This window comes from Oreochromis aureus, linkage group 1 (assembly GCF_013358895.1).
Source record: "Oreochromis aureus strain Israel breed Guangdong linkage group 1, ZZ_aureus, whole genome shotgun sequence".
In the NCBI taxonomy this organism is placed as follows: domain Eukaryota; kingdom Metazoa; phylum Chordata; class Actinopteri; order Cichliformes; family Cichlidae; genus Oreochromis; species Oreochromis aureus.
The window spans coordinates 22,436,191-22,451,079 of NC_052942.1; the positions used below are offsets into that span (position 1 = coordinate 22,436,191).

At 39.9% G+C, this 14,889-nt stretch overlaps 1 protein-coding gene across 1 annotated transcript in view; it reads left to right on the top strand.

Annotated features, from left to right (window-relative positions):
* Positions 1 to 14,889, top strand: part of cpne7 (copine VII) — a 36,141-nt gene that overhangs the window by 6,424 nt on the left and 14,828 nt on the right. The window contains exons 3-11 of the mRNA XM_031729057.2: positions 565 to 747; positions 1,008 to 1,082; positions 6,227 to 6,301; positions 10,899 to 10,982; positions 11,078 to 11,167; positions 11,392 to 11,490; positions 11,698 to 11,784; positions 12,098 to 12,157; positions 12,836 to 12,969. Of these exons, the coding sequence (XP_031584917.1) occupies positions 565 to 747; positions 1,008 to 1,082; positions 6,227 to 6,301; positions 10,899 to 10,982; positions 11,078 to 11,167; positions 11,392 to 11,490; positions 11,698 to 11,784; positions 12,098 to 12,157; positions 12,836 to 12,969 (887 nt within the window). The remainder of the gene's footprint in view (positions 1 to 564; positions 748 to 1,007; positions 1,083 to 6,226; positions 6,302 to 10,898; positions 10,983 to 11,077; positions 11,168 to 11,391; positions 11,491 to 11,697; positions 11,785 to 12,097; positions 12,158 to 12,835; positions 12,970 to 14,889) is intronic.

Here is a 14,889-nt window from a genome sequence, read left to right on the forward strand (position 1 = left end):
GGGTCATTCAGTATTTACACATTTAGCTTTAAGTCCCAAACATTGCTTATACACGCACATTTGGTTAATCTTGGAAATTGGTGACAATTTTTTTTTTCTGTGTATATTTATTGTTCTTGTTAAATTTACCAGTACTAAAGCGCTGTTGACTTCAAAATCACGCTCAATGATGATTTGTCCTTGTGACAAATTGGGCAGTGTGGAAATGTTCATGGAACTGTGTGAGAGCTAAATTCTACATCATGAACAGATGGGGCCCCAGAGAGATCAGCTTTTCCTTGTCAGGCAGTCAAAGACAAGCATGGATGTTTTCTCTAAGCTGAGATTAAATGTCAGAGCCCTCCAATCATCTCTCATATCATCCTCTTGACAAACATAATAACGTCTGCCCTTCTTTGTAAAGAAGCTGGTTCTGTTTCTTACATGCGATGGTATAAGATATAAGATACAGTCTGTCAAAGGGGGGCTTCATTTATTTACAAATGCATACAGTCTGTCATAATTAGGAACATTAGATAAACTAGTGTTGAGATTCAAAAGTTCATTCAGCATGTTCCCTCTCAGCTGGACAGGACAGAAGTGATCAAGAGCAACTTGCACCCAGTCTTTGGCAAGGTTTTCTCGCTGGATTACTACTTCGAGGAGGTTCAGAAACTGCGATTTGAGGTTTACGACATCCACGGCACTCACAGCATCGGAACCCGTGATGATGACTTTCTGGGAGGGGTGGAGTGCACTCTTGGCCAGGTAAGCAGATGCTGCTGTCTTACTAACCCATTTTTGCCAGCTGTAGCTCCAGATTTGTGGTCTAATAACTGGGATTTGTTTGTGTGAAAGCACTAAAACATGCCTCCTTTGTCTTTACTGGTAAATGGTGTATATTTGCTGCACCGCTTGCAGTAAATGATTCATACTTATTAGTGATGCCAAAGGCTCAGATCGCTATATGCTGCTGTTTGCTGCTGAGGGCTCAGGGCCAAACGTTTTGTTTATCTTGCTCTTTGCAGATTGTGGCCCAAAAGAAGATGGTGAAACCTCTGTTGCTCAAGTATGGGAAATATGCCGGCAAATCCACCATCACAGTAGGTTCCTGACATCGCGTGTGTAATGTTGCTGCTCTGATGAATGAACTAATTTGAACACATAACACATTAGCCCTGTGTTGCTCCTTGGTATCACTGTAGCGGTGTAATTTTATTTTATAAGTCAGACATCTTTTCTATGGTAGAGTCCGTTTTAGTGGCACGGAGAGGCATTCCCACTAAGCTCACAGGGAAGCACGAAAATCCATAAGAAATGATGCATGCACAAGAAATCATGTGTCAAATGTGGAAGAGAATAGCTCTTGGTTCATTATCCACCATCTTATAGTTAACAAGCCAGTGGCGGTAGCACATCAAAACATGACAAGGTAATCACGCAACCCTCCGCTCAGGTCGGGAAATACACAAGAGAATCTCATCTTCTCCTTTCTCTAATGAATTCATGGTGGACAAGCTGCTGCAAAGTCTGACAGCGTTATTATCACCGGGCTGGACTGTCACACGCAGTACAGATGTTCCCGTGTTTGCGCCGGTCTCCTGCATGTTTTTGGTGTGAGCAAAAGTACAAAGCGTGATTTAAATTCAGCCCCATTTTACACACACAGACAACAAACTTCAGCTCCTTGGTTCTTTTCACTTACTGAATACAGGCAAAAAAAATAAAAATCACTCAATCTTTTGCCAGATTTAGAATTTATTTAAAGAGCAAATGCATTATGAAGCTCTCGAGGGGAATGGTGAGGATTCTCACAAAGGAATAATCTGACCATTTCATCTGCACAAGCACAGAGAATTCAGTGCACCAGCATAATGCTGAACCATTATCCGTAATGCTGTAGTGGCACACGCATAATGGCATTAAAAATATGCCTCTGTTGATTTATAATAGTGTAGCTCTTCATTATACTTTACTTGCTACACATAAAAAAAAACCAAAAACAGAAAATATTCTTAGTGTAGCATATTTTATGAGACTCGATGGAGATAATGTAGGAGTTTTTTTTGTCTTTGTAAAAAACATCCTAGATTTATAGACACATATTTGTACTTCTACACCCCCATTGACATGATGCATTATCGAACCCAGGGGACCAGGATTAGGTAACGCACCAGGTATTTGAGGTTACATAATTACCAGCTAAATTCAAAGTCAGACCCTGTGGATCTCACCTCAGACAAAGTTAAGATAAGTAAGAGAATGATTTGAGAAAGTATACTTTTACCATATAGTTAGGTAGACACGCTGTGGGCTACGAAGTGAGCTCAGTAGATCCACACCAAAAATGCCTGTTAGCATCTACTGTTTGCAGTGTACCCATTAATGTGCAGAAAGCTTGCTGCTGCTATACAGCCTGCTCTATTCTTTACCAAACAAATACATTTTCATTGCTTTTCATATGCAAAAGCATGAACCTGCTCCTTTCTGTGCCCACTGTATTGTTATTATGTATAACAGGCAGCAAAAACCATATCTTCAAGCATGAGACGGAAGCTGTTTTCAAGCATGAATCCCAGAAAATGTGTAGGGAATCATGCTGGGACAATGTCTGAAGTTGCCCTTTCCCACGCGAGTGCTACCCCATGCTGTCATGTGTCCTGCATCCTGGAGGTGTGAATTCACCAGGCAATTAGTGCACTCTTCTTTTTGTGCACTCTTCTCACATATCTTCTGGACATTTGAACAAACATACTTCTTAATGTTTATTAAAGGGCAAAGCAGGTGTGTTTCAGCTAAAAGCCTTCATCAGTGCAACTGCACTTAACAGTTGTAAAGACAGCTGGCTGGTAAAGGCTGCTTAATGTCGGATCCGACTGCTTCAGACGTTTAGGGTCTCAGGCTCAACTCTTTTGGGTGTGAATGTCTGTAGTCACATGCAAATCCTCATTCTAACTTTAATACTATAATCCTTAAACAGCCATTAAAATAGATCACAATCTACTCACGCTACACTATTTAATCTGCTGTCCTGGCAAAGATGGAAAGAGCACATGCACTGACCCCTTCAGCCTACAGCTTTTACAAAGATTTTACGTGCTAGTTGTTCTTGTCAGGACGAACTGGGTGATGAAAAAATAAAAAATAAAGCCTTTCCTTCCCTGTCATCACTGTCAAGCGTTGTCTAGCCCTGGGCATGCTCACTTTACAGCCACAGTTCTGGCAATTTGATGTAAGGTTGCTGCCAGTTTCATACAAAGAAGCAGAAAGCCAAGCTTTGTGTTCTGTGAGGTGGACAGACAGCACAATGGGAGCAGCAGAAGGTGCACGGTGTTTCTTACAACCTGAACTTTTTCCTCTCTAAATAAATGTGGAAAGCGAAAGAAAATCTGATAACTAGCACAACTTTGCTGTGGTAACTTTTACATCTATAACAATGTAAATTCACAAGTTGAGGTGATAACCTGACACATTAGTAAGCTTCTAGCTAATGTGCCTCTCCACTCTCTGGCTTAATCCTACACCAAGTAAAAGCCACTCCAAGAAAAATGCTAATGATCACAACAAGTTTCAACTATTTTTTTTGCAATATAAAACTATGAATTATGTGCACAGAAATATTACTGTTACAAGCAAGCAGGTAGACTGCAACCTGTAATTTGCATTTAACGTGTAATTTTTACAAATGTAAGGTGTCATTTACAGAGTATAAAATATGTAGGCACTGTAGAACAATGTAGCAGCATTTGAAGGATTTCAAGTAAATAAGAAACAAATCAGTAAAGAGTAGCTTTGGAGTATTCTGAAAGAAAGTAGAGATCATTTATACGACAAGCCAGCCATCATTTTATTATATTTTGCTTCTAGGGAGTCAGAGTTTCTTGTTAGTAGTCTTGAGGCATAATTTTCCAGGTTTTCTGCAGGTCTTTCACAATTTCTCTTCGGAGGCTGCTTTTCCACTGGTTTTTAGTTCAATCTAACTATTTTCAGAGGACTGGTTTTTGTTTGTTGAGCCATAAACACTGACCTGAATCTTTCAAGTGCAAAAAAGACATTAACTCAAGGGATGAACTGATATTTTGTCTAAACATAACAGACAGCTAAAAGAACCCAACCATTTTTAACTTGTAGCCGGTCACAAAAACACATTCAGTCGTAGAAATGTTACTATTTCTTTAACTAAAATGTCAAAGATAATAAAGTTTGACAGGCACAAGATAGTATTTTTTGCACCAGTAAGGTCATTGCTTTGGTTAACAGAAAACTTGGCATATCTTGTAATCATCTGCAGTTTCTCCTTACAAGATTTAAGGAAACTGGACATGTGGAAATCAAAATAAAAAGTGTTGGGTCTAAAAAAGAATATCTACAGCAGATGAACAGAACCTGAAAGTCTGGTCCTTAAAAAAAAAAAAATCCAACAAAGACCTGAGAGATGCATCTGGCCCTTCAGATGATCCATCTGCTTTTCACTGAAGCTTCATCAGAAATGGTCTCTGTGGATCGGTGGCTGTCAAGAAGCCATTCTTAGTTTCATAAAATATGGGACCCATTTATGGCGTATGTTGGTCTGGATATCTCTGCTATTTTCTCACGGGCCTTGGTGTAATGCAAGCAGATCACTGCTATTTTACATATATGTATTGTTAATCGTATCTTATAATTAAAATGTCTGGATTTTCTATTTATTTCTTTGTATTCATGAGCCGGGTTGTTTGTTTGTCTGTTTGTTTTGTTTTGTTCTATTATGTTGGTTTTGTCTTGTTTAATTGTGGTGTCAGTGTAAAGTTTAAAATTCAATAAACACACAGTTACAAAAAAAGAAGCCATTCTTAAAGAAGGGAAACATGGAGAAAAGGCTGAGGTATGAAAATTGCACAAGAATTGGACTGAAAATCAGTGGCAACAGATCTGATGGAGTAATTAATCCAAATTTGATTTTTTTTGTTTTAAAACTATTATCAGTATGTATGGAGAAGTTCAGGAGAGAGGTACAACAGTGAGTGTCTGCAGCCATCTTTAAAACACGGCGGAGACTCTGTCATGGTTTGGGCTGCATTTCACCCGGTGGTGTTTGAGATCTTTTCAAAATTGATGGCATTATCAACACAGAAAAGTACCATCAGATTTGGATAGATTTTGGATTTCATCATGCAATACCATCCCAAACACTGCCAGTGAAGATAACAAGGTTAAACTATCAGTCAAGAATTTACCTCCCCAGAGCTCCACAGAAATGACTAAAGGAGTGTGCGATCATTGTGACAGAAAACAGAACAAAATGTATAAAGTAGAGCTTTGACTATCCTTTAAGAAACCAGGAGAACTATTCCTGAAGACTACTTAAAGAAATGAAAAGAAAGCTTGCCTAAGAAAGTTCAGACTACGTCAAAGAAGAAGTGTTGCTCATACCAAATATCCACATCTGTTTGCACATGTTTCAATAAATCATTGCATTTCTCATTTTCCTAGCAAACAGTAAAGAAATGAGAGGTGGCTCTGCACTCTTGCACAGTGCTGTAGATAAGTGATGACTAACTTTGGAGTATTTTTCTGATGTTTTTTCTTCTTGCATTTTTTCTCACTCATTCTTCTTTTCGCCTACTGGTTAAATGTTTTACAGGACTTCACTCTACATTCACTTTCATCTGCAATAGAAAATCAAAACAGTACAAATACTCATTAGAACTGATGATAGATATTTAAGTTACACAGGTGCATGTAAGTTTTACAAGAGTGGAATTTTATTTGCCGTGTAATTTGTGGATTTGTGTGTTTAACCTTGCATTGACGTGAACGTCTCTTTTATCCTTAGGAGAGTCTTTATGGATAGCATTTACATAGCTTTTAAAAATCTCTTTTCTAAAGAGCCTCACAATGTGTCTGCCCGTTCCCACATTTATGCACATTCACACAGAGATGACAGAGAGCTTTCATAAAATTACTCATCAGGAGGATTTTGAGCTTCGGTGTCTTGCTCAAGGACACTTTGAAATAAAAGCACGATTCACTCCAGTAGCTAATGCAATAAAAAAAGGAGCCACTAATTATTGGCAATAGTTTGTTATAAATGCTGACAAATGATATTGTATTGATATTCTGGAGCTTGAGTCACAACAGTCATGTTTGCGAGCTTTAAGATCGTGTTTTGGAAATATATATCGCAGTCTTAAGTCACATTTCTTTTAACAGTAATAATGGAAATGCAAACACAAAAACATTACTGCCAAATTCTTTTTCCTTCTAGGTGCACGCTGAGGAAATTTCTGGCAACAACGGATATGTGGAACTCTCCTTCTGTGCCAAGAAGCTCGATGATAAGGTGAGAGGAGTACACGTCTTTGATTGAAACACCAACACAGTTGTTTTATTAGACGCGGTTTAGAAGCATTAGATGGTGAGTAATATGAGAATCCTCCTGTCATGATACTGTATAGGCTAAGAAATCCATCCACAGTAATTCAATGGCATTAAATTTATGCTCACAGAAGGGAATATTTTCTCACAAAAACTCATGCTGTCATATACAAATTATATTAGTATTCAGCATTATTTGTGTTATTAAATGTTGATCCACTTTAAAGCTGCATATCACTGACCTTAGCTTCTCCCGGACTCACGCTGTCAGACTTTGCTGAAGGCATGTTTCAATCAAAAAGGGAGCGGGAGTTCACATCCAGTTACAACTCTGATGATCTGTAGTCACACCATGTTCACAAGAACGAGCCTCGGGACTCAAGACTCACAGGTTGCCCTTTGATTTCCAGCTCTATTTGGAAAAAATTCAAATTTTCTACAGCATGTGCATTTATTTTTGGAATTCCACTCTGAATTTTACTGCCGCACTGACAGTGAAATTGAACCCGACTCCAACACATGGGAAATAATAAAAATATATCCTTGTTGTGAAGTCCATTTTCTCCTCCTCGTAATAGCTGCCCCAAGTATCCAGTTTCTGTTGAAATGCTGGAGAAGCCACTCTAACCCAAATAAATTACTTTTACTTTTAGAGAATGATGTGCAATAACTTGCCACTCAGATGCAAAAGTGTTTATTTGCTCTGAACAAGCAATATAGACTGTGATTAAATGCTGATTTTATTTAGGAGCAAAGACATTTTAATTTTGGTTCCAAAAATAACTCATTCTATGTTAGTGAGGAGACACCCTTTGGAAGAACTGAACATCATTTATTGAGATACAGAAGTCAATTAGTAAGCTATTTGGTGATTAGACTGTGAGGAACCATCATAGAAAGTAGTCCCAGCAGTGATAGGACAGGACCCACTGGAGTCTGGATGCTGATGGTGGTGAAGACAAAGATGAAGATGGATGCTTGGATGGGGCTCTGAGTGACCAGTGTGAGGTGGAGATGGAGAGGTGGCGGATTGGGATGTAAAACTCATTTTACACTGTGGGCCACATAAAGCCCACTTTATTATTTACTTTGGTCTAAATAAGGGGATATCTTTATCAGCAGACAAGCTGCAAAACTTTTAAGAATACAATTAAAAATCCAAAACTTACATCTTGCTTCACTTTTTCCAAAGTCACCCAGTGGTCCAGATTAGAGTCTTTGTGGGGCCACTTCTGGCCCTGGGGCCTTATGTTTGACCCCCTTTGACTAGACTGATGATGTTGACAGGATGGGAAAGGGGAGCACTCAGGAAACCAGACAAATTAGTGATCACAGATATTTCTTGTTGAAGTTACATATAAGCTTAATTTTTTAGGATTGTGGGCATAACTTGGTCTACATATAAGAGGCAAGCTGGTTGTAAGAAATCTAGCCTGGTATTAAGATATGGTTCAATTTTCCGTCATCTAAGCAAAGAAGTGAAAAACAAACATGCCTCTGAACAGTGTTGGCATCTCTAAAAAAACGGCATTTCTTCTGTGTCCTCTGCTCAGATTGGGAGGAGATACTGTTGCAGATATTTGTGTTAAAGCTGGGTTAGGCAGGCTGTCGTTGGCATGACTGGACACCAAAAATCCATAGCAAGTTTTCAGCATATTGTAATTCAAGTGCTCAGAGACAGAACGAGAATGGAGACTTTGGTCGGTGCCAGCTGTCTTTGGAGCAGATCAGGATAGTTTTGTTGTGGTGCAATAGGTTAAGTTCAAGGCTTTCACCTGATAGATGTTTTTTTAAGTGATACTCATTGGGGATGCTTAATGTAGAGCTGCAGGAGAGGTGTTGTCTATTTTGAAATTGTGGTGCTTTTTATTAGACAGAAAAAAGAAAAGAAGTTACGACTGGAAACCTTCTTTATATTAATAAGGCAATTTTCCCATTCATGAAACAGTAAATACCCCAATCAGCACAATGTATACATTCGACCATTTTCCTCAAAACTGTAAAGGTTGCAAAGCAAATATTGGAAAGAAAACCACAACAGTCAGATAAATGGCTTTGAGCAAGCACTTGGCAATGGTGGGGAGGAAGAGCTTCCTATTAGCAGGAAGGGACCAGGCTCAGGGATGGGCAGCTATGTACAGCTACCAGCTGGGATGACAGGAGAAAGAGAAGAGAAAAATAGGCAAGAACAAAAACTGTGGGAGAAGAAAACTTAGTATATTCATATTTATCCAGCTCACATACAGAGGTACATGTGGAGTCATGTCCCTAACCACATGGTGAATGAAAAATGTTTCATGTAATCCAACATATTGTAGGTTATGCAGGTACTACAAACAGATTCTGGGCATCCTCCAAAAGAACCTGATGAATGCCCTGATTTTTAAACTTCCATAAACTTATCAGAGCTTATCAGCGTGGAGCACTTGAATAAATTGCGCTGTTGAGACTCAATAAGAAAACCAACAATCAGTGTGGGTCAAGATGCTGTAACAAAGGTTTTTATTTCAAGCTGGGTTACTACAGCTCGTATAATCAATCCTATAAAAAAAAGTCAGAAGTTAAGGAGACTCGCTATGTTGGTGTGGCAATCAGCAAACTGATACGCTGGGAGTGTGCTTGGACTGAATGACCCACACTCCACTCAAAATAAACCCACAACTTCCAGCATAAAACACCCAAAGTAATACCAGTACCACCATAAACATAAAATATTAACAGAAAACAATAACCTCCCACAGTAGGAGCCACAGCGCTAAATACAAATAGAAGCTGTTTATTAGCACTGAAAAACTAGAGTTTACCGAAAACGAGCAATAAAACGATGTAAAGTGAACCCTTGATGGGCAACCTTCACTGCATCTTGAGACTGCCACTGGTCCAGGATCGTGATGAATGTTTAAAAAAACGAAACTACTTACATACTAATTATTATTACATTTACGCCCCAGCACCCCAGGTTGCACATACATCCCTACGTTAAAATAATCCCAGCTGAAACAAGCTAATAAAGGTAAAACAGCAGGGATCACAGCAGCAGGAATGAAACTAACCCACCTAATGAGCCTCTCAAAGGGTCAGGTGCTCTCACCTTGAGCCCCTGAATTGTGTCTGGGTCTTAGTGCCCTCCTGTTGCAAGTGACAGGATGTCTTCTTAAGTAGTTTTTTAACAAAATAAATTAGCTGTGACAGGCAGCTTGCATATAACATTTATCTAACAAGGACAACAGATGATGACTGAAGCATGACTCTTTCTAATGAGCTGCTCATCAGTTGCATCCCCTCAACCTGCTGTAAATACTGAATGTCAGACTGTTCACGTTGCTGAGCAGAAGGATTAATTATGAGGCATGATAGATTGTGGTAACTGCTAATGATAAACATTACAGTTATTGTAAACCTGAAATTGAATTTTGACATGTTTGCCTCATGAGTCCATGCTACTGATGCCACTGGCTAGTGGTTGTCATGGCAACAAAGTGAGGATCTTACAGCTCTTTTTTTTTTTTTTGCTCCTATCCCTCAGGAGATGTATCTGGCTAATGTAGCGGGAAATGCATCTTTAACCGTCTCATTCGCTGTACACAAAACTCCCCCTCACCCACCCAGCCGACACAGGCACACAGAACGACACAGACACGCAGACGCACACACAGTAATTATTTGTTTTCCTCCCAGAAGAATCAATTGACCTCAATAATCAGTGTTGCCTCTGCTCTCAGACGCCTGAACTTGAGACTCAGGGGATGATTCAAGGCTACCACAAATAACTATAAAAGATGCAAAATGTTCCACGTGTTTTCAGTTAATTGGGGCATTTACTAACACTGAAAATGGACACAAACACTAGTGAGTTGATCTGAATTCATCGTGTTCATTACAGACGATCGCTGGGGCTGTTTAACATTGCAACGCGCAAAGGAAAGCGCAAATGCTTTGCTAATGAACTTCAGCCGTAGCATGTACAGGCTATTTGCTGAAGGGAAATGTCAATACTTGAGTGAAAAATCTAATAAGTAGATAATGGCATGAATTAGAAGCTTATAAAAGATCAACCCTTTCATCAATGATGTCTTATTCAAAAATTCCACCACTCTGCGTCTTCCTGACCTTTAATCATGCAGACAGTTACCTGACAATTATTCCTCCTGCAATCAGCAAACGATGAATTAGTGTCTGCAGACATTTGTACAATTCACCTGGACAAATCCTAAAAGCATACTGAGATATCACAAGCACCCAAGCCCGGGTGGAAATCGTCACAGCTTCATTGTAAACGCTAGCAAACGCTTGAAGAGACTGCAAATTGAATTAAACCAAATCCTTTCTGTTAAATGTGATGTTTCATATATTTTGATCAAACAGACATTGACCTCTGCGAGAGTCTGTGAATGAATAAAGATAAAAAAGAAAGCCAGAGAAATACTAGTTTTATATGCTTTTCCTTTTCTGATTTACAGCAAGTAAAGGAAGAAGAATGTTTCCTGTGAACTGGTTGTTTCGGGAATCTCTCACCTCCAGATCTAGTGGGTTAGTCAGTTTTGTCTTCTCTGTTTCTGCAGGATCTCTTCAGCAAGTCGGACCCATTTTTGGAAATCTATCGAATCAATGACGATGAAACCGAGCAGCTTGTTTACAGAACTGAGGTAACCTCATCACATTCCCATCCCGGTTTCATTGACAGCTGTTAATGCGTTTCTAACACTTTACTTCTGTTGTTATTGTACTTGTTCTCTAACAGGTGATTAAAAACAACCTGAATCCAGTGTGGGAGCCCTTCAAAGTGTCACTCATATCCCTGTGCAGCTGCGATGAAGACCGGAAGCTCAAGGTAGGGAACGTTTTAGAACTGTGACGGTAAAACCACAGTCAGTGAGTCAGAAACTGCATGACCAGCGTGATTCAGCTGGGGTCAGCAAACAGGGCAGAACACTGAAAATACATCACTTTGATTTGTATATGGATTTTCTGTGAGTATACCTGGGATATATGAATGAGTTGCTGTATGTCAAAAGTAGTAAACAATGTCTGTGTGTGTGTGTGTGTGTGCCACAGTGCCTAGTGTGGGATCATGACTCCAGGGGGAAGCACGACTTCATTGGCGAATTCTACGCCACTTTCAGGGAAATGCAGAAAATTTCCAGTGGAAATAAGGTCAGTGAATGGAGAGGTGGAGCAGAGCGGAGGAGAGGGGAGAGACAGCTGTGTAACAATTTTATCCTTTCCCAATGTGCCTCTGATTTTTCTCTGCTGAAATCCAGCGCACATGGAAGGAAAAAAAAATGTCAGGCTGCTTTGATATGTTCAAAATGCCACAAGTTGTCGCTTTTGTTCTTTGTCTTTCATTCGCTTTTGTTCAAGGTGTCGTGGGACTGTATGAATCCCAAGTACAAACAGAAGAAGAGAAACTATAAAAATTCAGGCGTTGTCATTCTCACTGACCTCAAGGTAGGAAACTCCTGCAGAAACATGCTTCAGCAGAGGCAACACCCCAGAGAGAATCAGTCAGTGTTTCATTCTCTCAGTTTACAAAGCAGTATAGACACTGCTGCTGTTTTTGTTGCTGTTTTATAAAGCGAAGACTTTCAAGAGCATTTTTAGTCTCCACTACTTTTTTAGCATACAGCACAGCATTTTTTTTCTTGACATTTTCTTTTACCTTTACAGCGAACAGATTTGTTGTGCTTTAATGACCTGATGACATCATAACTATACTCTTCTGCGGTTTTGCCTGAAAGATTTGTGTTTTTCTGCCTCGCAGCTTCACAGAGTCTACTCCTTCTTAGACTACATCATGGGAGGATGCCAAATTCACTTTACGGTAAATTAAACCGACTGTCTTTAATGACGCTTCGCCGTCACTGAAAGTTGTTAACTGCAGCCTGGTTTCATGACTTACATACATATTGTGCTCGGCACACCGATCATGTTGCTACTCGATGAAGCCTTTGGTATGTTTCCTTCTTTCCTGGGCTGTATGCATTTTTTTCTAAATGTAAACTTGGCACTTAAAGACTTTTTAAAATCTTTTCATGTTTTTTGTTTGTGCACACATAGGTTTCTTGTAGGCAGCTTCATGAAATAAATTCAAATGTTCTGTAACTCTTGCCCTTTGGTTTGCCCTCTGTAGTGCACATTCTCGCTCTCTGGCTGGATCAGAGAAGCAATGAATATTAATCATGAGGACTGCTGTGGTAGATGCAGTTCTCCCCTGTTGAAATAGCTAGCTGCTTGGATCTACTGTGTATGGGAGGTGATGCTGCTTCAGTCTATGTGGGTGTAAAAAAAAAAAAATCAAGTTCTTACCTCTGATCATGTAATTTATACCGCCATTAGGTTTATTTCAGGCTCCCTCACTCATAATGGCTCGGAATATAATAAGCAGCCGAGCAACCAAGTAAAAGTCTTTGCAGGAAGTCAAGTGCCAAAAGAAAAGCTTAACTGATTCTGATGAACTGTTCATGTTGCACACTTTGAAATTTCTTTCTCTTCCCACCAGGTTGCCATTGACTTCACAGCCTCCAATGGAGACCCCAGGAACAGCTGCTCCTTGCACTACATCAACCCTTACCAGCCCAATGAGTACCTAAAGGCTCTGATAGCTGTGGGGGAGATCTGTCAAGACTATGACAGGTTTGTCAATCTTTTGTTTCTCAGAAAAGGCTTTTTGTGGCCTACAGGGACTGTCACTGTCTCCTGTTGTGAAGCAGAGCTGCAGAGTGCTCCTCGCATGCCATTTCAGTGGAATCTCTCCCAGTGAAAGGAGCCACTCCATCTGATCCACAGCATTAGGACTGTAATGGAAACAGTGCAGTGTTGAAACAGAAGGGCAGAGAACCCTGCAGGTCATTATAGCTTTGCTCGCCAGTTTTTTGTGACGCTAATGGAACCAAGCTATTGACCACCGGCTCCTTTCCCTCGCATTTATTCCTTCACTGAAATTAATTTGGCACTTTTAATTTTCTCTAACAGTCGGGTTGCAGTTTTAAGAAAAAAATCAGCGTTAACTTGCAGCTTAAACACCATCGTTCACAACAGTAAGTACATTTTAATCTTCTTATAGATGAGAAAACTGTTTGTACCTGGAAAAACTAGAGCAAGTAAATTTTTGCCTCTGCTGGCATTATTTATGCATGAGGCTAATCTGGGGCTTGAAGATGGGTCTTGGTGGCAGCAGTCAAGGACACTTACGCAGTTTTGTGGATGTACTTCTTTACGGTCATTTTGCATCAGTCAATTTCAAAGTAAACATTAGTTTTCTTCCTTCTGTCTGTGTGCGAGATAGGTGACATTCTGACCTTTTTCACCCTGTCAGCCACAGGCATTTAAATCTTGCAGACATCAGATTTTGATGGACAGAGAGTTCTTATCAAATATGGGGATTTCTTTCAAATCCATTCAGGCGAAGTAGATTGAAAAATAAATAAAATGAAGTGACACTAAAGTCTTTTGGTCGGAGCTGAACCCGGGCCATTGGATTTAGCCTGAGCACCCTGTAAACTAAACTGGCGCCCAGTTTATTAGGCACACTTGTTCTGGCAATGCAAATATCTAATTAGCCAATCACATGGCAGCACCTCATTCAAGCATATAGATGTGGTCAAGACAAGCTGCTGAAATTCTAACCAAACACCAAAATGGGGAAGTGGGAAGTGAGGAAGTGACTCTAAACCTGGCATGTTTGTTGTTGTCAGACAGGCTGCAGTATTTAAGAAAATGCTGATTTATTGGAATTTGAATGGTCCAAAATATCCAGTCAGGGGCAGTTCTCTGGGTGAAAATGCTTTGTTGATGAATAGCCAGAGTGCTTCCGGCTGATAGGAATGCAACAGGAACAAAAATTAACCACTCGTTGCAACCAAGGTATGAAAAACCCATTCCTGAACCCACAACAGACCCTTGAAGCAGATGTGCTTCAAGGGTGCTTCAAACAGGACACCAGGTACCACTCGTGTCTCAAAGAACAGGAAACTGAGGCTACAATTTGCACAGGCCAGACAGACTAAAATTGGATAATAGAAGACTGGAAAAACGTCGCCTGGTCTGACAAGTCTCAATTTTTAATGCAACATTCAGATGGCAGAGTCAGAATTTGATGTAAACAACATGAAAGCATGGACCCATCCTGCCTTGTGCCAACATTTCAAGCTCCTGGTGGGGGTGTAATGGTTTGGGGGATATTTTCTCAGCACACTTTGGGCCTCTTAGTCCCAACTGAGCACCATCCTATCTGAGTACTTTAGCTGACCATGTCCATCCCTTTATGACCACAGCGTACCCATCTTCTGAGGATAAAACACAATGTCACAAAGCTCAAAGTAGCTCAGACTGGTTTCTGGAACATGGCAGCAAGTTCACACTTTAAGATGTTATGGAAAAGGAGATTCTCATCATGGATGTGCAGCCAAGGAAACTTTTATCAAAAAAACTAAACAAAACTAAAGACATCTTGGTTTGTACCTTCTGTTATTTCATTATTTTCTATACAGAGCTATGTTGTTCCTGTCATGTTGATCAAATCATAATCATTCTTATGTAACTTTAATTTCCTGC